The following is a 25,714-nucleotide window of genomic DNA, read 5'->3' as shown; positions in this document are numbered from 1 at the left end:
TCTGCCAACCAGTTCTCTATCCACTTCAATACATTACCCCCAATACCATGTGCCATCTGGACATGTACTCCAAGGTTCCTCAGTTCCGTCTTACAAAGTCGGACACTTCAGCGTTGTACCCCTTTGACCTTATACTTAACAAAGCAGTAGACAACCTATTCTACCTAATCAGAATGAACAATTCCAGAATATCATAATACAACTGTACCAATACTGTCACAATACCTAGCTGTTAAATGCTGGCACAAAAATCCCTAATATATCCTCTTCATGATATTTCTAGATTCTATAGTCTGACTTAAATATCCCGTTTGTTCTTCTGGCAGCAGTGATCAGGCATTATTCCAATGAGTGGTGAGAGGGGCTAAAAAGCTATCTATTCAAAATATCTTTCCAAATTCTCACAAGATCTGATATTATTTCCTCATGCCCAAGTACGATAAAGAATTTAAGTATATAAGGAGAAACGGCCATTGAGCATATCAAGCTTGTTGTTTCACAGATGATATACACCTCGACTGTGGAATCTGAATCTATCAGGCTCATTTAATCTCATAAAGAGCAGAATGGTTTTAATCTATCAACTGCTGAGCTATGGGCCTTCCATGCTTCTACTGCGCCACTTTGTAGAATCCCTGATGACTTAGTGATATCGGCATAATATATGTTCACATTTCATATTCCACCAAAATGTACCAGTCAGCACTTTCTCTCCTTATTGGTTGTGAAATTAACTATTTTGAAAAACAGTGATTGGAAGAGAAAAACAGGAAACCTGTAGGAACGCACATAATAGATTGTCTTTGGCACAGCTTCATTGAGAGAATAGTTGATTGATCATTTGCATCAAGGATCCTAAATGAATGTAAAGTAATAAATCTTTTGCTCAATTAATGCAAATGAGATGTTAATACATGTCCATTTACCGACTTTTAACACTTCACTTAATTGTTGCCAGATATATGATTCAGGACAAATCATGTATCAAGCAGCATGGGAGAGTATGCCTCTTGTGTTCAATGTAAGCTGACTGAGAGACATCATTTGAAGTCTACCATAAGAGAGCTGCTATCTAAATTCAAGGAAATGCAAACGGCTGTGGACGCATATGCATTCGTACTATAAATGCTTTATTCACATTAACTGATCACAGCACAGTGAAACCATTTTTCCTTACTTATATGTAATCCACAACACATTTATATATGAAGCTATTGAGTATACACATGTCCCTTGTGTGTCTCAGTAATCATACTAAGGAAAATTTTTTTCCCTCTCCCAGAAGTTCCAAAGGATCTTTGAGAACCATCAGGAAAATGAAAACAGTTTGAGACTGAGCAGCCTCAAAGCTGTAACAGTAGAGAGCTGAACTAATATTTACACTCCCTAGCTCCAAGTCTGCGTTTTTACTCTAATTTGAAGCCTGATGGCCTCTTATCAGTGAGTTTTCCTGGATCTCAATCGGGCATTTCACTACACTGGATACTAAGTCTTCAGAGACAGAGGCAGGAAAATGACTTAAGGTGACCTAACTGCTGTATAATAGGGATCGGCAATGATGGTGGCCAATGATGTGTGTGTGGTCTGTGCTGCCTTCCTAATTGAAGGAACACACTTTGAAAGCAGGAAGATGGAGAAAGATGATTCAGAAATGGGAGTAAAATGATATATAAAATTATGAAACCAATTGTTTTGAAATTAAGAGTGAGCTCTTTGTGACTATTTAGAATAAACAACTGTATTTATAAATCAGCTTCAATCTGAGAAGGAGCTATATGAGGTTCCATTTTAATACAAGTCTTACATTTCACAAACATTAAAGGAAACTGGAAGAATTATGCTAGAAATAATTTTGTGTTTTTTAATTATGGATATGACAGTGCAAGCTAACCACTTACCCAGTGTGAGGCTATGAACGCAGAATACCACAATACATCTTCAGCTGTGGGATTCCGTTCCAGATGTAGCTTGGAGCACAGTAACTTTATTAGTTATTTCTTTAACACAAAAAAAAGTGTTTGTATTCTAACAGGACATTAAAGTAAATGTAATTGTGCCACACTTTCAGAATAAGGAAGTATGCACACATATAGTTCCTTTATTTGGCTGTTTAAAGATAGTGATATCATTCTTTCCTCTGCATTTAGTGATTTAATTGACCTCCTTTGGGTTTTGGGAATGCAGAAATATTTTAATGCCCCCCGCACAAGGAACCTTTTATCCTGGTGTATAAGAATGAATCTTTATGGAAATTCAGAACTTTTGGTTCTTAAAATATAAATACTAGCATGGGGCATTCAAGCATCACCCACAAAGTCGAAGAGCTGAGTGCTGTATTGCTCTTGGAATGCGCTGAAGAGGCACAGTACAATAAGGAATAGCAGGTTAATGTTTCCTTCTATAACTCCTAATTACTTCCTTTGCTATATGAAAGCCACCAAATTCCTGTGTTTCGTATCTCCCCCACCACTCCCCCTTCCTTAGTGGTTCTGCATCCACAAGCTTAAAATATATGTTATAATATACAGCCTTGTACGTTCCAAGCTCATTTCTAAGAACAGTAAGTACTCTACAAACATCAATTATGGGCCTGCATTACGCAGCAGTTTATCAAAGAGTTCCATTTAAGTACAATAAAGTTGCTCTTTCAAATGATCTCAAACATTGTGCTTCTTTTACTCTCTTTTTTCATAGAAGATTAGTACAAGCCAACTGTTCTGTTATCAGGATAGAGATTTCAAATGGGCCTTGACAACATGGAGAGATTTGTTTTAATTTTAAAGACCAATTCAGATTGAGGTGGGACATTTTGGTCGGAAGAATAAGGAGGCCACATACTCCTTGGAAAATAGTGTCTAATGGAGTAGAGGAGCAGAGGGATTTTGGGGGGTGGGGGGTACAGATACACAAATCACTAAAAGTAGTGATGCAGGTTAATAAGGCAATAAAAAAGATTACATAGGATATACGACACAGAAACAGGCCATTTGGCCCAACCAGCCCATGCTCCACTCGAGACTCCTCCTGTCTTCCTTATCTAAATCTATCAGCATAACCTTCTATTACCTTCTCCCTCATATGCTTGTCTAGGATACAGAGGCATTGGAGAAGGTGCAAAAAAGATTTTACCAGAACTGAAAGGCTATACCTATCGTAAAAAGAGAAGATTGAGGGGTGACCGGATAGCGGTCTTTAAGATTATGAAAGGGTTTGATAGGGTAGACATCGAGAAGATGTTTCCACTTGCACAGGACACCAGAATCAGGGGGCCATAAATATAAGTTAGTCACTAATAAATCCAATAGGGAATTCAGGTGAAGCTTCTTTACCGAGAGAGTAGTTAGAACATGGAACTCGCTACTACAAGGAGTAGCTGTGGCGACTAGCATATATACATTTAAGGGGAAGCTAGATAAACACGAGGGAGAAAGGAGTAGAAAGATATGTTGATAGGTTAGATATAAGTCTGCTATTATTACCTTTGACTGTGAGGTGGAGCATGTCAATCTTTCTCACTGCCGTGCTCCACCTCACAGTCAACAAGCTCCCCGCTGGAGTGGAACTAAACTATAGTGGGAACCTGTTCAAATTGCGCCATCTCCAGGCCAGGTCCAAGACCACCCCAACCTCTGTTGTCGAGTTACAGTACGTGGACGACGCCTGCGTCTGCGTACATACAGAGGCTGAACTCCAAGACATAGTTGACGTATTTACTGAGGTATACGAAAGCATGGGCCTTACGCTAACCATCCATAAGACAAAGGTCCTCCACCAGCCTGTCCTCACCGCACAGCACCCCCCTCCCCCCCCAGTCATCAAGATCCACAGCACGGCCCTGGACAGCGTGGACCACTTCCCATATCTCGGGAGCCTCCTATCAACAAGAGCAGGCATCGATGATGAGATCCGACACCTCCTCCAGTGCGCCAGTGCAGCCTTTGGCCGCCTGAAGAAAAAAGTGTTTGAAGACCAGGCCCTCAAAACTGCCACCAAGCTGTAGTAATATCCGCCCTCTTGTATGGCTGAGAGACATGGACCATATACAGTAGATACCTCAAGTCACTGGAACAATATCACTAACGATGTCTCCACAAGATCCTTCACGGCAAACGAGCCAAAAGTGGGCAGCGGAAACGTTACAAGGACACCCTCAAAGCCTCCCTGATAAAGTGCGATATCCCCAATAACACCTGGGAGTCCCTGGCCAAAGACCGCCCTAAGTGAGGAAGTGCATCCAGAAGGGCGCTGAACACCTCGAGTGACAGAGTCGGTGACTCTCCTATTGGACTGTTCAGCCACCTAAGAACTCATTTTTAGAGTGGAAGCAAGTCTTCCTCAATTCCGAGGGACTGCCTATGGTGATGATGACTATTACCTTTAATAGCTAACAATGCAACACCAACTATTTAGTTCTTCCATCACTGGTGGCACAAATTTCCTCAGTCAACCTGCCACTTTGTTGTTACAACAAACACATACCATTTCATCTGACTAAGTGCGGGCAAGGCCACGGGAAAATCACTCATATTCTTAAAATAGGCATTAGAAAGAGTTTCTTTATTAAAGGACTGATAAATGTTTGAAACATTCTGCCACACAGAGTTATGGAATCAAAAACATTAAAAACTCTCAAAATGAAGTTGGATGTATAATAGGAGCTGGGGAAGTCGACTAGTGAGTTTCAAGGGAACCAACTCCCTTACAGTTGAAAATTGAATTAGATCCACAAGAAGAATTTTTCAACTGCTCTGATTTGTGTAATTCACAACTCGTAAATCACAATCTGGGTCCAGAGTCAAAATCTACTTGTACTTCTTTCAATTTAGTATACTGTACTCGCTGCTCACGATGTGGTTCCTCTACATTGGGGAGACCAAACGCAGATTGGGTGACCGCTTTGCAGAACACCTCCGCAAGTGTGACCCCAAGCTTCTGATTGCCTATCACTTTAATTCTCTGCTCCACTCCCACTCTGGTCTCTCTGCCCTCGGCCTCTTACACTGTTCCAACGAAGCTCAACATAAACTCGAGGAACAACACCTCATCTTTCGTTTAGGCACTTTACAGCTTTCTGGACTCAACAATTTCAAACCATAACCTCTGCCCCTATTTTTTTTCTGTTTTTTTTCTCTTCCCCATGGCAGCTGTTGACGATTCTGCCATCTCCATTTACACCCTATCTAGACTCATCTTTTGTTTCTTAATTTTTGTCCCATTACCATCGCCTTTTGCCTTGCACCACCTTTTGTCTCTTAATATATTCTACCTTCCATCCAATCACAGAATTTCCCTTTTGTTCTTTCCTCCCCTCCCCCCTTTCCCTGCCCCCACACCTACTTAAAAACTGAAGCATCTCTAACTTTTTCCAGTTCTGACGACGGGTCATCGACCTGAAACGTTAACTCTGTTTCTCTCTCCACAGTTGCTGCCTGCGTATTTCCAGCATTTTCTGTTTTTATTTCAGATCCCAGCATCCGCAGTATTTTGTTTTTGTTCTTTTACTCCATCCTTGACTTCACTTTTGCTCTATTTCAATTATATTTATAGAAATCATATTTGATGCATGATAAAACATGTAATGCTAGAATAAGCTCATTGGATCAAATCTCAGCTCACATTTACCCAATGCCACAGCTCTTCGCTAGGTTTTTCAGAATATGATCATCAGCCAGTTGAAAATAGAACACAGATGCACAGGAACAATTTTTTCAACTGCTCTGATTAGTCCAGAGTCAAAATTTCAATCCAGTTTCTTTATAGGACTATGGAAGACAAGACCGCAATGAGGGTGAGACTGCACCTCCTTGCAACTGCACAGAGCTTGGGTCTGGTTTCAGTACAATCCACTGGACCTGACACACAGATGAAATGTTATAATGGTCAGATTATGAGATCTACTATTTTCAGTAGAATTTAAATAAAATTTAGTTTGATATTTTACTACCTGCAAAGGCAGTAATGAACTTCTAGTATGTGTTGTGTTGGAATTGGAAACCTCAGGTTAAATAAAGTACTTCCACACACCCCACTTTAATCAACTCCGTTCCCAGATTTACTACAAACAATCCAGTATATCATTACTTCCAGATTGTTCATGTTCAGCAACAATTTGGAAGTATCTGAATATCTCCTGGCATCACAGTGAGTAGTTTTATGTAATAAATGTTGGTCAAACCTCCATTTGGACATTTGTTATCTTTAGATGACAATTCAGCTGATTGACCTGTTTGCTATGTGCACTCATTCACTGAGTTATTTCAGTCACACAACAAATATTTTTGCTCCACGTTCTTGAATTTTTAAATGTTGAATCCTACAATTTTTTTTCATGTTAAATAGTAACAAATTGTGCAGAACATGTTTTCAGTTGTATTAAATATTTGACAAAACATCAAAAATGTAATGTGTGTTTATTGTATTCTGGTTGCTTTAGCAACAAACCTGAAAGTTGTTTTTTCCATGAAAATGTTCCCACATGTTTGCTGCTTGGGGAACCCCGAATATTTTTTAATATAGATATTAGCTACTTCAAATTTTGCAAATGTTTATGTATCCAGGAAGAGAAAAGGGCCATCAAGCTCACCCTTATCTTTCAGCAGTTCCATCCCTGTGTACCAACCCTTCCTTCCCCAATCTCCTGGGACAGGCATAAAAATACAGACACTTGCAGCATTTGAAGGGGAAGATAAAGATCTTGAAATTGATTTGTTGGGACAGGGGCGCCAGTGGAACCTAGACCAGTGGAACAGATGCGTGGGACTTAGGGAGCCAATGGACCACACCAGCGTAACAGAAGTGTGGGGCTTTCAGCTAGTAAGGTTGTGAGAAGCAGCATTCTGAATGAGTTCTACTTTATGTAGGGTAGCAACTAAATCATATTTTTAAAGGTACCAGAGCAGAACAGTACTCAAACGGTTAACCATGACCTAAATGGAAGTAGTAAAATTTTTTGCGATATCCTGGCGTCATATTTTCATGTCTCCTGTGAATTGTAAATGTTGCTCTCCAGATTATTCAAGATAATTATTTGACTGCATGTGGTGATTTAATTGAAAAAAGACCTTTTAACCAACAAACCTGTCATCTTGGATTTACCTAAACAATCTGCAAAAAAGTAAACAGGAAGGCAAGTCTGAGAGAAGAACTTTTTATTCAAAATACTCGCTCATTTTAAGTTGGAATAATATAGATTTATCAAATCTGGTCTAGGTTTTGGCAAATCAATCTTTTCTGATATAAAATGGGGGCTACGTTTAATAGAAGTTCACATGCCAGACTTGTCTTCCCCTTTAACGTTGTAGTAGAACAGTATCAAGATAAATGTCTTTACGAACAACTTGTAACCTATCAAAAGAGAACTTTAAACAGGCATGTCACATAATCTTATTTAGCAATAATTATAATTTTGTTTCTCACGAATAGACTATGGTTTTATAAATGATGCTTCAAAAATATATTTTCTATATTTAAAAATATATGCAATGAATTAGCTGATTAGATTCTTGCATTAGTGATTGTTTCATTCAAACTGAGATTTAAAATGAAACACATTAAGTGGTTGAAATCATACTGTGTGATATTAGCAATGAATAATTTAATGTGTTTGTATGGAATTTTAAAATAAATGAACACAAGAATTTCATTTGTGACATAAGGTACACCGTTGCCATAAATCAACAACCAATCTACTGTTTCTAAATAGTTTCTGGAACATATTTTGCTTTACATTTGTATTTATCCTGTCTGCTAGAAGGCTGAAGAAACTGTGAGTAAAGAAATGGTGGCCTGCGAGAAAGAGAAGCAAGAAATTGACATTACTGTGAAAGATCTACATCTTACCAACTGTTGTAGGGAATGAGAGGTCTGTGAATACAATCTTTGCTATCTGGGAGTTGTGTCTTTGATATCTGCCACTATTTGGGCAAACTCGCCTAGTGATAACTATAGCTAATATGGAACACACAAACATGTTGGTACCTGTACACCAAAGCAGCATGTCATCATCATCCATCATAGGCAGTCCCTCGGAATCGAGGAAGACTTGCTTCCACTCCTGAAGTGAGTTCTTTGATGACTGAACAGTCCGATACGAGAGCCACAGACCCTGTTACAGGTGGGACAGACATTCGTCGGGGGAAGGGGTCGGTGGGGCTGGTTTGCCGCGCGCTCCTTCTGCTGCCTGCGCTTGGCCTCTTCATGCTCTTTGCGTTGAGACTCGAAGAGCTCGACGCCCTCCCCGGTATAATTTCTCCACCTCGGGCGGTCTTCGGCCAGGGTCTCCCAGGTGTCAGTGGTAATGTCGCACTTTACCAGGGAGGCTTTGAGGGTGTCCTTATAACGTTTCGGCTGTCCTCCTTTGGCTCATTTACCATGAAGGAGCTCCGCATAAAGCATTTGCTTCGGGAGTCTTGTATCTGGCATGCGAATTATGTGGCCTGCCCGGCGAAGCTGATAAGTGTGGTCAGTGCTTCAATACTAGGGATGTTAGCCTGGTCGAGGACACTGATGTTGGTGCGCCTGTCCTCCCAGGGGATTTGCAGGATCGTTGGTGATATATATCCAGTGACTTGAGGTGCCTTCTATACATCGTCCATGCCTCAGATCCATACAGGAGCCCTGTAGATCATGAGCTTGGTGGTAGATTGGAGGGCCTGGTCTTCAAACCCTATTTTCCTCAGACGGCCGAAGGCTGCACGGGAGGCGATGTTGAATCTCCGCATCAAGGTCTGCCTTTGTTGATAGGAGGCTCCCGAGATATGGAAAATGGTCCACGTTGTCCAGGGCCGCGCCGTGGATCTTGATTGGAGGGAAGTGTTGAGAGGCGGTGACAGGCTGGTGGAGGACCTTTGTCTTACGGATGTTAAACGTAAGGCCCATGCTTTCATACGCCTCAGTGAATACATTGACTATCTTCTGGAGTTCAGCCTCTGTGCGCAGACGCAGGGGTCGTCCGCATACTGCAGCTCAACGACAGATGTTGGGGTGATCTTAGACCTGGCCTGGAGGCGGTGTAGGTTAAACAACTTCCCACTGGTTCTGTAGTTTAGTTCCACTCCAGCGGGGAGCTTGTTGTTTCTGAGGTGGACATGGCGGTGAGGAATATTGAGAAGAGGGTTGGAGCGATGACGCAGCCCTATTTGACCCCGGTCCGGTCGTGGATCAGGTCTGTAATGGATCCATTGGTGAGGATCACGGCCTGCATGTAATCGTGAAGCAGGCAAAGAATGTTGACAAACTTTTGGGGGCATCCGAAACTGAGGAGGGCGCTCCATAGACCCTCATGGTTGACAGTGTCAAAGGCCTTTGTAAGATCGAAAAAGGCCATGTATAAGGGCTGGCGCTGCTCCCTGCATTTTTCCTGCAACGGGGTAACAAATAAACGTTACCTTGCAGTTGTCGAAGGGACCCCGCGTCGGCTGCTTCTGTCCCGGGCTGAAAGGACTCCACACCGGTCCCTGGTCATCCTGGGCCGAAAGGACTCCATACCTGACCACGCCTGTCCCTGTGGTCGCACACCAGGTGTTCATTGTGCTGACAGATTCGGGGGGATGTGGAACCAGCCAAGGGTACTCTGGGGACATCGAACCGGCCGAAGGGACTCCGAGGCCAGCCCGGAACCGGCCGAAGGGACCGCGGCGGCAGCGTTCAACCCAACGCTTTAAACTCCTAACCAACTTTTAATACATTTTTAAACTTTTAATCAACTTTTAAACTTTTTAAACAATTTTGGAGAACTTTTAAAAACTTACATTTTAGACTTTTAATCGAAATACTTTTAAACATCTATTATTGATCTACATCTTTGACTTTTTAAACAACCTTTAGAAACTTTTTAAACTGGGGAAACTTTTATACATCTATTATTGATTAACATCTTAGAATTTTGAACAGCTTTTAGAAACTTTTAAAATAAATTGGGAATCTTTATCAACCTTTAACTTTTAAAATAACTTTGGAAGTCACCTTCCTAATGCCTGCTCCCCCAACCAAGCCTCGGGCCATCGACCATCAATGGCGCTACTCGGTGCCGAGCTTGCGGCCAGCACTTTGCCGTAGGCAATTAGGCTTATAGAGCTGTGCCTGGTCTCCAGTTGTCTTGGATCCCCTTGCCACTGGACCAAGACCTTGTTCAGCTAAACCCATGTGGTTGCCGGTGTGCAGCGGCCACCCCACTTTAAAAGAACTCACGCACAGGCATCTTCCACTTCGTCAGTATGAAGTTTGGGACCTGGAACGTCAGGACCCTCATGGACAATCCCAACAGCAACAGGCCAGAACGCCACACCGCCATAGATGCCCAGGAACTCAGACGCTTTGGCATTGACATCGCCGCCCTAAGCGAGACCCGGTGGGCAGGGAAAGGCCAGTTGAAGGAACATGATGGAGGTTACACCACCTTCTGGAAAGGGAAACCAGAGGCAGAACGCCGCCTTCATGGAGTCGGCTTTGCCGTCAAGAATGAGCTGGTCGACCGCCTCAAAGACTCCCTTTGTGGGGTTAACGAATGCCTCATGACTTCGTATTACCCTATCCCGGAAACCAATGCGCCACAGTCATCAGTGCGTACACCCCTACACTTGATGCAATGGATGAGGCTAAAGAGGGTTTTTATTCCAACCTCGAGACATCCTTGTCCCGCATCCCCACGGGCGACAAATTGATCCTCCTGGGTGATTTTAATGCCAGGGTCGGCAAAGACACAGCCCTCTGGGGCGGCATGATTGGCAGAGAGGGGGTAGGGAAAGCCAACTCCAGCGGTACCCTACTCCTGACAAAATGTCTAGAACATGAATTCCTCATCACCAACATCCTGTTCCGCCAGAGGGACAAATACAAGGCAACGTGGCAACACCCTCACTCCAAACACTGGCACCTGCTTGACTATGTCATCGTCGGAGCCAGGGATCGCAAGGATGTGCGCATCACCCATGTCATCACAGGAGCTGACGACTGCTGGACGGACCACCGCCTAATCCGATCCATCATCAACATTAACATTGCCCCAAAGCAGAGGGAACAGTAGAAGCAGTTCCGCAAAAAAGTTAATTTAGAGACCCAGCTAAGAGAGCCCTATACCGCCAGCTCCTCACAGCCAATCTGGCGTGCCTTGATGACCCTGAGATGCTGAATGCCCATAGCGCTTGGTCTGCCCTCCAGGCCTCTATAACCAGTGCCTGTGAAGGGATACTTGATCACTCAACCAGAAAACATCAGGACTGGTTGGATGAAAATTATCAGAAGATCGAAGAACTAATAGATCGCAAGCGCAAAGCATTTCTGAGCCTCAAGCAACAACCCAACTCGGGAGCTGCAAAACAACATTACAGACAGCTCAAGGCTCAGGTCCAACAAAAAACTCGGGACCTAAAGAACAGGTGGTGGATGGAGAAAGAACAGGAGATACACAACTGGCCAACAGCCACGATATGAAACATAGAAACATAGAAAATAGATGCAGGAGTAGGCCATTCGGCCCTTTGAGCCTGCACCGCCATTCAATAAGATCATGGCTGATCATTCCCTCAGTACCCCTTTCCTGCTTTCCCTCCATACCCCTTGATCTCCTTAGCCGTAAGGGCCATATCCAACTCCCTCTTGAATATATCCAATGAACTGGCATCAACAACTCTCTGCAGCAGGAAATTCCATATGTTAACAACTCTCTGAGTGAAGAAGTTTCTCCTCATCTCAGTCCTAAATGGCCTACCCCTTATCCTAAGACTGTGTCCCCTGGTTCTGGACTTCCCCAACATTGGGAACATTCTTCCCGCATCTAACCTGTCCAGTCCCGTCAGAATCTTACACGTTTCTATGAGATCCCCTCTCATCCTTCTAAACTCAGTGAATAAAGGCCCAGTTGATCCAGTCTCTCCTCATATGACAGCCCAGCCATCCCTAGAATCAGTCTGGTGAACCTTCGCTGCATTCCCTCAATAGCAAGAACGTCCTTCCTCAGATGAGGAGACCAAAACTGAACACGATATTCCAGGTGAGGCCTCACCAAGGCCCTGGACAACTGCAGTAAGACCTCCCTGCTCCTATACTCAAATCCCCTAGCTATGAAGGCCAACATAACATTTGCTTTCTTCACTACCTGTTGTACCTGCATGCCCACTTTCAGTGACTGATGAACCATGACACCCAGGTCTCGTTGCACCTCCCCTTTTCCTAATCTGCTGCCATCCAGATAATATTCTGCCTTTGTGTTTTTGCCCCCAAAATGGATAACCTCACATTTATCCACATTATACTGCATCTGCCATGCATTTGCCCACTCACCTAACCTATCCAAGTCACCCTGCAGCCTCTTAGCATCCTACTCACAGCTCACACCGCCACCTAGATTAGTGTCATCTGCAAACTTGGAGATATTACACTCAATTCCTTCATCTAAGTCGTTAATGTATATTGTAAAGAGCCGAGGTCCCAGCACTGAGCCCTGTGGCACTCCACTAGTCACTGCCTGCCATTCTGAAAAGGACCCGTTTATCCCGACTCTCTGCTTCCTGTTTGCCAACCAGTTCTCTATCCACGTCAGTACATTACCCCCTAAACCATGCGCTTTGATTTTGCGCACCAATCTCTTGTGCAGGACCTTGTCAAAACACTTTAAAAAAAAGTCCAAATACACCATATCCACTGGTTCTCCCTTGTCCACTCTGCTAGTTACATCCTCAAAAAATTCCAGAAGATTTGTCAAGCATGATTTCCCCTTCATAAATCCATGCTGACTTGGACTGATCATGTCACTACTTTCCAAATGCACTGCTATTTCATCCTTAATAATTGATTCCAACATTTTCCCCACCACTGATGTCAGGCTAACCGGTCTATAATTACCCGCTTTCTCTCTCCCTCATTTTTTAAAAAGTGGTGTTACATTAGCTACCCTCCAGTCCATAGGAACTGATCCAGAGTCAATAGACTGTTGGAAAATGATCACCAATGCATCCACTATTTCTAGGGCCACTTCCTTAAGTACTCTTGGATGCAGACTATCGAGCCCCGGGGATTTATCGTCTTTCAATCCCGTCAATTTCCCTAACACAATTTACCGCCTAATATGGATATCCTTTGTTCCTCCTTCTCACTAGACCTACTGTCCCCTAGTACATTCGGAAGGTTATTTGTGTCTTCCTTCGTGAAGACAGAACCGAAGTATTTGTTCAATTGGTCTGCCATTTCTTTGTTCTCCATTAGAAATTCATCTGAATCTGACTGCAAGGGACCTACGTTTGTCTTCACTAATCTTTTTCTCTTCACATATTTATAGAAGCTTTTACAGTCAGTTTTTATGTACCCTGCAAGCTTCCTCTCGTACTCTATTTTCCCCCTCTTAATTAAACCCTTAGTCTTCCTCTGTTGAATTCTAAATTTCTCCCAGTCCTCAGGTTTGTTGCCTTTTCTAGCCAAATTATATGCCTCTTCCTTGGATTTAACACTATCCTTAATTTCCCTTGTTAGCCATGGTTGAGCCACCTTCCACGTTTTATTTTTACTCCAGACAGGGATGTACAATTGCTGAAGTTCATCCATGTGATCTTTAAATGTTTCCATTGCTTATCCACCATCAACCCTTTAAGTATCCTTTGCCAGTCTATTCTAGCCAATTCACGCCTCATACTGTCGAAGTTACCTTTCCTTAAGTTCAGGACCCTAGTTTCCAAATTAACCGTGTCACTCTCCATCTTAATAAAGAATTCTACCATATTATGGTCATTCTTCCCCAAGGGGCCTCGCACAACAAGATTGCTCATTAGTCCTTTCTCATTACACATCACCCAGTCTAGGATGGCCAGCTCTCTAGTTGGTTCCTCGACATATTGGTGTGGAAATCCACCTCTAATACACTCCAGGAAATCCTCCTCCACCGTATTGCTACCAGTTTGGTTAGCCCAATCTATATGTAGATTAAAGTCGCCCATGATAACTGCTGTATCTTTATTGCACGCATCCCTTATTTCTTGTTTGATGCTGTCCTCAACTTCACTACTACTGTTTGGTGGCCTATACACAACTCCCACTAGCACTTTCTGCCCTTTGGAATTTCGCAGCTCCACCCATACCGATTCCACATCATCCAGGCTAATGTCCCTCCTTACTATTGCATTAATTTCCTCTTTAACCAGCAACGCCACCCCACCTCCTTTTCCTTTCTGTCTATCCTTCCTAAATGCTGATTACCCTTGGATGTTGAGTTCCCAGCCTTGGTCACCCTGGAGCCATGTCTCCGTGATGGCAATTACATCATACCCATTAACTGCTATCTGTGCAGTTAATTCATCCACCTTATTCCGAATACTCCTCGCATTGAGGCACAGAGCCTTCAGGCTTGTCTTTTTAACACACTTTGCCCCTTTAGAATTTTGCTGTAATGTGGCCCTTTTTGTTTTTTGCCTTAGGTTTCTCTGCCCTCCACTTTTACTATTCTCCTTTCTACCTTTTGCTTCTGACTCCATTTTATTTCCCTCTGTCTCCCATCCCCCTGCCATATTAGATTAACTCCTCCCCAACAGCACTGGCAAACACTCCCCCTCGGACATTCGTTCCGTCCTGCCCAGGTGCAGACCGTCCGATTTGTACTGGTCCCACTTCCCCCAGAACCGGTTCCAATGTCCCAGGAATTTGAATCCCTCCCTTCTGCACCACTGCTCAAGCCACGTATTCATCTGAGCTATCCTGCGATTCTTACTCTGACTAGCACGTGGCACTGGTAGCAGTCCTGAGATTACTACTTTTGAGGTCCTACTTTTTACTTTAACTCCTAGCTCCCTAAATTCGCCTCGTAGGACCTCATCCCGTTTTTTACCTATATCGTTGATATCTATATACACCACGACAACTGGCTGTTCACCCTCCCTTTTCAGAATGTCCTGCACCCGCTCCAAGACATCCATTCTGGAATCTCGGTTGCGGCCGCAGAAACGCCTATCTATGCCTCTTACAATTGAATCCCCTATCACTATCGCTCTCCCACTCTTTTTCCTGCCCTCCTGTGCAGCAGAGCCAGCCACGGTGCCATGAGCTTGGCTGCTGCTGCCCTCCACTGATGAGTCATCCCCCTCAACAGTATCCAAAGCGATGTATCTGTTTTGCAGGGGGATGACCACAGTGGATCCCTGCACTACCTTCCTTGCACTGCTCTTCCTGTTGGTCTTCCATTCCCTATCTGGCTGTGGACCTTTACCTGCGGTAAGACCAATTCACTAAATGTGCTATTCACATCATTCTCAGCATCGTGCATGCTCCAGAGTAAATCCACCCGCAGCTCCAGTTCCGCAATACAGTCCGTCAGGAGCTGGAGGCGGATACACTTCCCGCACACGTAGTCGTCAGGGACGCAGGAAGCATCCCTGACTTCCCACATAGTACATGCGAGGATTCTTCGCTGCAGTCAAGGCCACCTACGGTCCAAACTCCCAAGGCCCCACCCCACTCCTGGCCGAGAACAGGAAAACACTCACCAAGGACACCGAGGCTGTCAGGGCCCGATGGAAGGAGCACTTTGAAGATCTCCTCAATCGAGACTCTCTTTGTCTTTGATTCGAGTGTTCTCGACTCCATCTCACAGCACACGACCCGCTACCAACTCAGTGAAACTCCAACGTTGCACAAGGTAGGCAAAGCCATAAAACAGCTCAAGAATAACAAGGTTACTCCAAGTGTGGTCTAACCCAGGTGTATGGAGGCCAGAATTGTGCACAGTGCTCCAAATGTGGTCTAACCCAGGTATATTGGTGATCATTTTCCAACAGTCTATCGACTCTGGATCAGTTCCTATGGACTGAAGGGTAGCTAATGTAACACCACTTTTTAAAAAGGGAGAGAAAGCGGGTAATTATAGACTAGTTAGCCTGACATCAGTGGTGGGGAAAATGTTGGAATCAATTATTAAGGATGAAATAGCAGCACATTTGGAAAGCAGTGACAGGATCGGTCCAAGTCAGCATGGATTTATGAAGGGGAAATCATGCTTGACAAATCTTCTGGAATTTTTTGAGGATGTAACTAGTAGAGTGGACAAGGGAGAACCAGTGGATGTGGTGTATTTGGACTTTCAAAAGGCCTTTGACAAGGTCCCACACAAGAGATTGGTGTGCAAAATCAAAGCACATTGTATTGGAGGTAATATACTGATGTGGATAGAGAACTGGTTGGCAGACAGGAAACAGAGAGATGGGATAAACGGGTCCTTTTCAGAATGGCAGGCAGTGACTAGTGGGTTGCCGCAGGGCTCAGTGCTGGGACCCCAGCTATTTACAATATACATTAATGATTTAGATGAAGGAATTGAGTGTAATATCTCCAAGTTTGCAGATGACACTAAACTGGATGGCGGTGTGAGCTGTGAGGGGGATGCTAGGAGGCTGCAGGGTGACTTGGACAGGTTAGGTGAGTGGGCAAATGCATGGCAGATGCAGTATAATGTGGATAAATGTGAGGTTATCCACTTTGGGGGCAAAAACGCGAAGACAGAATATTATCTGAATGGTGGCAGATTAGGAAAAGGGGAGGTGCAATGAGACCTGGGTGTCATGGTTCATCAGTCATTGAAAGTTGGCATGCAGGTACACCAGGCAGCGAAGAAGGCAAATGGTATGTTGGCCTTCATAGCTAAGGGATTTGAGTATAGGAGCAGGGAGGTCTTACTGCAGTTGTACAGGGCCTTGGTGAGGCCTCGCCTGGAATATTGTGTTCGGTTTTGGTCTCCTAATCTGAAGAAGGACGTTCTTGCTATTGAGGGAGTGCAGCGAAGGTTCACCAGACTGATTCCCGGGATGGCTGGACTAACATATGAGGAGAGACTGAATCAACTGGGCCTTTATACATTGGAGTTTAGAAGGATGAGAGGGGATCTCATGGAAACATACAAGATTCGGACGGGACGGGACAGGTTAGATGCGGGTAGATTGTTCCCGATGTTGGGGAAGTCCAGAACCAGGGGACACAGTCTTAGGATAAGGGGTGGGCAATTTAAAACTGAGATGAGGAGAAACTTCTTCACTCAGGGAGTTGTTAACCTGTGGAATTCCCTGCCGCAGAAAGTTGTTGATGCCAGTTCATTGGATATATTCAAGAGGGAGTTAAATATGGCCCTTACGGCTAAAGGGGATCAAGGGGTATGGAGAGAAAGCAGGAAAGGGGTACTGAGGGAATGATCAGCCATGATCTTATTGAATGGTGGTGCAGGCTCAAAGGGCCGAATGGCCTACTCCTGCACCTATTTTCTATGTTTCTATGTTTCGGGTGCGGATGGAATCCCTGCTGAGGCGCTAAAGTATGGCGGAGAGGCGCTGTTGGCGCAGATACATGACCTCGTCTCTCTCATCTGGAGGGAGGAGAGCATGCCGGGAGATCTCAGAGATGCAGTGATTGTGACCATTCTTTTAAAAGGGGACAAGTCCGACTGTGGCAACTACAGGGGAATCTTGTCGCTAGAGTTCTCCTCAAGCGTCTTCTCCCTGTGGCCGAGGAGCTCCTCCCGGAATCACAGTGCAGAATTCATCCCTGACGGGGCAGAACAGACATGATCATTGCATGACTGTGCTGTGCTGGCCGGCTCTGCTTATTGGGAAATTACAGGCATGTGCCACTATGTTAATAAACAGAAAATGGTTGGCAGCAAGCCTGTGTTTCCTGTTATGAGTAGCACGCAAAGATCCCTGTGGGTAGTGCGCATTGTACAATAATTTCCTGAATTTTATCTTTGGCTTTGATTTAAGGTACATTGAGCTGGATTTTCTTGCTGATGGTGGTAATTTTGATCAACACTGCTGCTGGCAAACTGGAATTAGTGACAGAAGCAGATTACATCCAGCATAATGTCCCCCATCTCCAGTCCTTGCAGGAATAAGCCTAACCCTAACTCTTTCACATTCTCTTGTATAATTTTGTGTATATTGCGATAATGGAATTGGTGTGCTGCCTCACAAATGGAAAAAGATCATTAGTAAGCATGGAAACGTGATTCAGGTAAATCTTGCATCGGAATATCTTGACATTTTCTGATCTTTGCTTTCGAATCATCTTATTCCATCACTGTGGTAATTTTTAAAAAGTTGCCGTTGGTAATTTCTAGGGGGAAATGCCTTTAAGAACTCTTCCTTTAGTAGAAGTTCCACAAAACAACAATTGCCATATCAGCACTGGAATCAGCTAATGGATCAACCAGATCAGAGAAAATTAGGGCTTCAAAGTTGGCTTCTGGCTTCCATTGTCGGCTTCAGCTAATGAGTCTCACAGACATATGGACTCATATTTTTAAGAACAGATTTCCGTTTACAGTATGTTTTGTCGGACCTACTTGAATTTATTTTGCAGCGGTTAAAAGTGCTTAAGTACGTTAAAGTGAATGACGTTAAAAGGGATAGTAAGCATAAGCTGTACTTTTCAACATATCTGATGTGATACCAAATGTACTTTAGCACCCACATTTGCCAATTGTAGGGTGACATTTTATGTATAAGTACTGTTTGCATTAATGGGTCACAGTTAGAGGTTAACTATCTTTATTTTTAATCTACCAGCATCTTTTTAGAAGTATTAGCTCCCTTTAGAGCACTGGATGTGACTGTACTGCTAACAGAAATTGTAATAGTCCTGGCTTTTCCTTTGATATTTGCAATATCGTTCTTTATTTTAACATGCTGTAAATCAAATTGATGTCAAAAGGAACTGTGGGATCTTGATTAAACCATCTTCTTTGTATACCTTTATTCAGGTAGCAGCCAAGGCTGGAGTTTATGAGATCCTGAATTGCTTGGGATTTGTTGAATTTGAAGACCCCGAGAACACACCACTTTCTAGACTACATTATCGCTGGCTGCAACAAAGTACAAACACACTTCCATTCCGAGGACAGTTTGTTTAGGTTTTGTGCCCTATAAGCTGCCAGATACCTACTGCTTGGTCAGTGGCTGTACAGCTTTGACTTTCCTAAGTCTTTAGAACTGCTTGTTTTATGTACATCCTCGCAGAATAACACTGAAAAAGTAAAGCGACAAATGGATAAACATTTGAAACAAATGATGTGACTGTGGAGAGATATCAGGACAATAGGATTACATTTGGATAGCTCTAGCAAAGAATCGGCACAGATATGATGGGCCAAAAGGTCTTCTGTACTGTAAAAATCTATGGTTTTATGTGAAAAGGCCAGGTTATTGTTGAGTACTTTTGTATATACAATACCACAAAAGTTATCGGAAAGGTCCCTTCAACCGACAAAATAGAATAAGATTTAGACATTCTACTGAGCCCTGCAGTGACTTGAAAGTCCATTTAATAACTAACCCCAACCCCATTAAGACATCATTGTTAGGCACCACCCTACCTTCACAGAAATGAACATTACTACAAAATGTCAAGTAAATTAAATAAATATGGGATGAAAGTATTCAATAGCACTTTCATGGTGTGTATATATAAGAGTATATAATTGTGGGCCACTGAATTAGAAAACAGCAACTTTTGGCATCAGAACATTTTACTCAATCTTTGAATATTTTTCAATGACCCACAGCCATGTATCCTCTGTCTCTTTACTTTTTAGAATTGCAGTGCGAATATACTGTAGAGCATCTGTTAAATTTATAATAAGTCATATCATATTATACCAGCTCATGTGGTAATTCAGCATTTTTCGATCTTGAGCGTCAGGTCAAGCTCAAAGCATTTCCACTGTGTATTAAATGTGGTACATTCATTTCTGTTGGAATATGCTGCATTCATTTGGCACAAGAAACAATTGCATTGGTTAAGTTTCCAGATGCACTATCTTCTTCTCCAGTCAACCCTACTGAGTTACAGGCTGTTTTGGTAGATCTGACATTTTTGTGCCATTGCTGTTAAATGTAAGAGTGTTATCACAAACAATACTATTTTCAGCTGCAAGGCTTATCTCTGTTGTGCCTTTTAAAATGGAGATAGACTGTTAAAGGAGTCTCAATTTGGGCTTTTGCTAAGTATATATTTTACTCAAAATATTTTTAACAGTTGCGAATTTTTTAGAATTATTACAATAAGACTTTGTAAACACTGCAAGGGATAATGTGACTCATTTCAAAATAAAAGGGCTGTTGATCTGAGTATCCTATTGAGGACAAAAAATTGCTTTATCAGGCAGTTAACGAAGATTTTGTTGATGCTGAAAAGTATTTGTAAATAAGGAGAATATTTGTTTTTTACTTTTAGAGAATTTATGTATTTAAAACCTTGTATCATGAGTAACCTTAATGAGGGGGATTACACCTTTTTGGTGTTTTTTCTCCCCAAAAGATAGAATCTACCTGCTGCTGGTTTAATTATCTTCACTATTCTTTTGGCTATTTTATAACAAGATAATGTCACATGTAATGTTTTTTCCTGATCTATAGAAAATTAACATTCAAACAACAATTTACTTGCACTGTATATTGAAATCATAATGAGCATAAAGTCTGGCATTGAGAGTAGTGCCCACAGTTTATTCTTGTGTTGTTTTTATAGTCTACAGTGTTCCCATACTCAGCAAGAGTTTGGCACTTCTTTTTCCTCCACTTAACTGTTGTTACCTTACCTTTCCTGGATTCAGTGGTGCTCAGGCACAGTATCCAGTTAAAGAAACTAAGAGAATGCTATTCAACAGCACTTAAAGGACTATTAACTACTGCAGAATCATGGTTTTCATACAAACTTTGCAGTCACTGTAGAAGTTTGAGTACTGCCAAATAACATCCCTTTGCTTTCCAGCTGGAGAGGGACCAGCGCTGAGTCCTGCCACAGGCAACTGGTTGAGTCAGAATTAAATGGAGGCACAGAGGCTCCACTGAGGAATGGGAAGCAGATGTGTGGGGCTGTGAGGGGGAGAAGAAAGGAATGTCTGGGCTGAATATATATGTTGCATGTTAGAGAACCCAAAAGTGCACCTAGCAACCTTGGTGCCAAGCCAGATGGTGTGCTATGGCAGATTGGAGAATTCATCATTAAGACCAGTGGATATTCATGTGCAACCTGCTCCCAAATCTAGCATAAGGCACCTTGTACTTCAATTATATTTTCCTTTTGTTTTCTTAATGCCTGCTTACCTTTTATACCAGTGGCAGTGGTGGCCACATTTTCACCTGATGGTGAGTCCTTTCAAAAAACTGCGGACCATTTAGATACGTTTCTTTTTCTCGAGCGAGATTCAGGAATAACATTGCAACTGGCTTTGTAAATGTGGTTGCTTCTTATGTTTTTATTGGAGGTGTTCCCAATCACTGCATCAAACTATCTCTGCATTACATATACCTGAAGAGCAGAGAATGCGTCATTCAGATCAGCTGTGAACAACTATATTAATAAACGCCAACGGGATCTTTCTGTTTGTTGCAATACTCTGTGTTACAAAATGACAAACTGTGATACGTATCTCTTTTGACAATTCTGAGAGTGTAGATTAATTATTTACAATAAGGATTAGAGTAAAATAGTTTTTAAAGAAATATAACGTATTCACATTTAATTATATTGGTTAAAGGAATATCATAATTCTTTTTCTGTTAACTCATATGTCCATACTGGCAGAAAACCTACTTGAGTTATGCTGCACAACCTACTCGAGTTAGTCAACACCAGCCTTTTCCATGTAGCATGATGCAAAAACAACAACTTGTATTTATATAGCGCCTTTAACATAGTGAAACGTCCCAAGGTGCTTCACAGGAGTAATATGAGATAAAAAATTTGACATTGCATAAGTAGAAATTAGGGCATGTGACCAAAACTTTGGTCAAAGAGGCAGGTTTTAAGGAGTGTCTTGAAGGAGGAAAGAGTTAGAGAGGTTCAGGCAGAGAATTCCACAGCTTCGGGCCTATAATTAGGAATGCTCTAGAGGAGCGCAATCATCTCGCGGGGGGGGGGGGGGGCTGGAGGAGATTACAGAGATAGGGAGGGGCGAGGCCATGGAGAGATTTGAAAATTAGGATGAGAAATTTTAAACCGAGGCGTTGCTTAACCAGGAACCAATGTAAGTGAGCAAGCACAGGGGTGATGGGTGAGCAGGACTTGGTGCAAGTTAGGACATGGGTAGCCGAGTTTTAGATCACCTCTAGTTTACGTAGGGTAGAATGTGGGAGGCCAGCCAGGAGTGCATTGGAATAGTCAAATCTAGAGGTAACAAAGGCTTGGATGAGAGCTTCAGCAGCAGATGAGCTGAGGCAAGGGCGGAGACGGGCGATGTTATGGAGGTGGAAATAGGCAGTCTTAGTTATGCTGTAGATATGTGGTTGAAAGCTCATTCACGGTCAAATATGACACCAAGGTTGCGAACAGTCTGGTTCAGCCTCCAACATAAGTTGGGGAGAGGGACGGAGTCAGTTGCTAGGGAACAGAGTTGGGGGCGGGGACCGAAAACAATGAACGTAAGAATTAGGAGCAGGAGTAGGCCATTCGACCCTCGAGCCTGCTCCTCCACTCCATAAGATTATGGCTAATCTTCTACCTCAACTCCAATTTCCTGCACTATCCCCATATCACTTGATTCCATTAATATCCAAAAATCTATCAATCTCTGTCTTTAATATACTCAACGATTGAGCCTCCACAGCCCTCTGGGGTAGAGAATTCCAAAGATTCACCACCCTCTGAGTGAAGAAGTTTCTCCTTATCTCAGTCCTAAATGGCTGACCCCTTATTCAGATACTGTGACCCCTGGTTCTCGACTCCCCAGCCAGAGGAAACATCCTCCCTGCATCTACCCTTTCAAGCCCTGTAAGAATTTTGTATGTTTCAATGAGATCACCTCTCATTCGTCTAAACTCTAGCGAATATAGGCCTAGTCTACTCAATCACAGGACAATCTCCCATCCCAGGAATCAGTCTGGTGAACACCCAGGTCCCCCTGAACACCAAAATTTCTCAATCTCTTTCCATTTTATAAATACTCTGTTTTTATTCTATTTTTCCTACCAAAGTGGATAACTTCATATTTCTCCACATTATATTTCATTTGCCAAGTTCTTGCCCACTCACTCAGCCTGTCTATATCCCCTTGAAGCCTCTTTGCATTCTCCTCACAACTTATATTCCCACCTAGTTTTGTATCATCAGAAAACTTGACTTGGGTCTTCCCAATATTCAACTGGAGAACATTTTTGATCATCCAGAATTAGATGTCAGACAAGCATTCTGACAAATTAGACCGTGGATGGGTCGAGAGAAGTGGTAGTGAGGTAGAGCTGGGTGTCATCAGCATACATGTGAAAATTGATGCTGTGTTTTTGGATGATGTTGCTAAGGGGCAGCATTTAGCTGAATAATGGGAGGGGGACAAGGATAGATCCTTGGGGGACACCAGAAGTAATGATGCAAGGGCGGGAAGAGAAGCCGTTGCAGGTGATTCTCTGGCTACGATTAGATAGATAAGAATGGAACCAGGTGAGTGCAGTCCCACCCAGTTGGACGACAGTGGAGAGACATTGGAGAAGAATAAAGTGGTCAACCGTGTCAAAGGCTACAGAAAAATCAAAAAGGACGAGGAGGGATAGTTTGCCTTTGTCACAGTCACAAAGGATGTCATTGGTTCGAACCAAATGATCATTATTTTACCCGAACAAACAATTCGATCCTTAAAAATTTCAATCCTTAAAAACTTGGAGAACCAATCAATAGAGTCTATTTGACTCATTAAGGATTTAATTTATTGGTATATGCTTTTTAGTTAGATATTGGCTCCTATTAATGAAAAATAAATGTGTGTGCCAGCCCAGTCTTGTAAAACATTAGACTGGGAGACCAATGCTTCTCCCAGTAATCTTCACTTGGCTGGGAACTTCACCTCATTGGACGTGATTTGGAATGAAAGTGAGATCCTTAGATATACAAAGGAAATATAACCATCTGGAGTTTGATATTAGATGTGCCTCAGAACCTATATTAACTGGCCTCTGAGTAGCATGGGAAGAGGCTGTGAAGATGTCTGTGATGGTTATATTTGTTCCAGTTAATATTTCACTAAGTACAAGTTACACTGAAAATGTATATTGAATTGTTGGATAAATTCAATGATACTTCGCTCCTGCTAGAAAGCCTCCCTCGACATGAATGTTAGTCAGAGATAGGTCTACAATACTACTGGATGGGGGGGAGGGAATTTTCACAGGAAAAAACAGGTGGGTTCGAGACTGGGTGGATGGGGAAGTGAAAGATGGAAACATCTAAAACCTGACCCCCCAACCGCCCACTTTCACCTTTTCCTCCGATTTGGGGGGGGAGGGGGCGCAGGCAGCCAACCTGTTGCCAGGAGTCGGATTGGAGATTTAAATATGATAATGAGAACTGAAGTCTCTACTTTAACCCGCTTTGCAGGTTTAACTGCAGGTGGCCGGGGATCCTTGTTTTCGGGATTCCAGGCAGCTGCAACGAAATGGCCACAGCCTCGGAGAGCAATCCTTGTGGGCCGAAAGGGACAGGAGTGCTCCCTCCCCCCAGCAGCCCACAACCCCTCCCCTTCAAAAGTTTGGGGATCGGAAACCCCCGGGATTGCACCTCCACCTCCACCCACCCGGGCTCGTGGATCCGCCCCCCTCCAACCCCAGGTCATAGATCGGACCCCAAACCCCCTTTGGCTTGGAAACTACCCCCTACATCACCTAGATACAGCACTTACCTGTGACTGCGCTGTTCAACCTGCATTCCCCGTCCGACTGGAAGCCAACCTGTCAATCAGACTGACCTCCGTTATATCACATGTACTCTGGAGTTAAAACTCCACAGCGTGCAAGGAAACCCAGAACTCCGGATTTCCTGTCGTCTACTGGGTCCCATTGCACCGTGCGGGTGGGAAACGGAAAAATCCCGGCCTAGAATTCTAGTTCATTGATCCACACTCTACCAAGGTGTTAGAAGGTTGTGAGTTAAAGTTCTATTCAAGAGACTTGACTCCTGAGTGAAGTAACTGAGGGAGTGGTGTATTGCCAGAGATGGCATTTTTCAGATGACACATTAAACTGAGGCCTGTCTCCTCTCGGTGATGCAAAAGATCCCATTGAAGAACTGCGGGAGTTCACCTGATATCCTGGCCAATATTTAGCCCTCAGCTAACATTATTAGAACTGTTTGTAGGACCTTGCCGCACGAAAATTGGCTATCGCGTTTGCCGACATTACAATGCTGACTGTGCTTCAAAAGTACTTCATTGGCTGCAAAGCGCTTTGGGACGTCCTGAGGTTGTCAAAGGTATTTTTAAATGGAAGTTCTTTCTTTCAGTTGTGTGTAGTAAGACTGCCCGAGAAGACAGCCTCATTGAATTCATTCTCATTTTGGTTATTTAATAAAACTATTTCAAACCTTTTATAAATCCAATACCGCTTAAATACAGGCCTGTCATTTTGGAAGCACGTAGCAAAAATGAAATACATTTAACTTCCATACAGTTTATCATGTGTAATGCATTTATCATTCGGTTGATGGTTCTGGCAAACTGCCGACATGCTGGCAAAATGTGAGGCTCTGCCTTATGCTTATGGTGTGCTCGTTTAATAATCAGAAAATAAATTTAATACAACAGAAAAAAAGTTTTAACATCATGATTTATTTGGTTTTAAAAAGTGCTTTCTAATGACCAATATTTCCCCAATCAGATTTTGAAAAAATGTAAATTACTTAATTAACTTTTTCAGTGTACATAGCTCTTTTGCCTTATTTTAATGACATTAAGTGTGTTTTTATTTTAGTATGCATACTGTTTCTGTGC

General features: G+C 43.0%; 1 protein-coding gene and 1 long non-coding RNA gene across 5 annotated transcripts in view; one reads left to right on the top strand and one right to left on the bottom strand.

Annotated features, from left to right (window-relative positions):
* The window catches only part of pald1a (phosphatase domain containing paladin 1a), a 327,452-nt gene extending 306,010 nt beyond the window's left edge, over nt 1–21,442 (top strand). For all 4 annotated transcript variants that reach the window (XM_070865787.1, XM_070865785.1, XM_070865789.1 and 1 more), the window contains one exon: nt 18,722–21,442. In XM_070865787.1, the coding sequence (XP_070721888.1) occupies nt 18,722–18,871 (150 nt within the window). In that variant the 3' untranslated portion in view covers nt 18,872–21,442. The remainder of the gene's footprint in view (nt 1–18,721) is intronic.
* The window catches only part of LOC139234912 (uncharacterized), a 144,918-nt gene extending 120,220 nt beyond the window's left edge, over nt 1–24,698 (bottom strand). The window contains exons 1-2 of the long non-coding RNA XR_011588362.1: nt 24,629–24,698; nt 21,066–21,270 (exon numbers count right to left, since the gene is read on the bottom strand). This is a non-coding gene — a long non-coding RNA (uncharacterized lncRNA). The remainder of the gene's footprint in view (nt 1–21,065; nt 21,271–24,628) is intronic.
* Nucleotides 24,699–25,714: the final 1,016 nt, after the last annotated feature.

This window comes from Pristiophorus japonicus, chromosome 22, assembly GCF_044704955.1.
Source record: "Pristiophorus japonicus isolate sPriJap1 chromosome 22, sPriJap1.hap1, whole genome shotgun sequence".
NCBI lineage: Eukaryota > Metazoa > Chordata > Chondrichthyes > Pristiophoridae > Pristiophorus > Pristiophorus japonicus.
The sequence above is the reverse complement of the archived record's forward strand: the minus strand, read 5'-3'. Positions and strand labels throughout refer to the sequence as shown.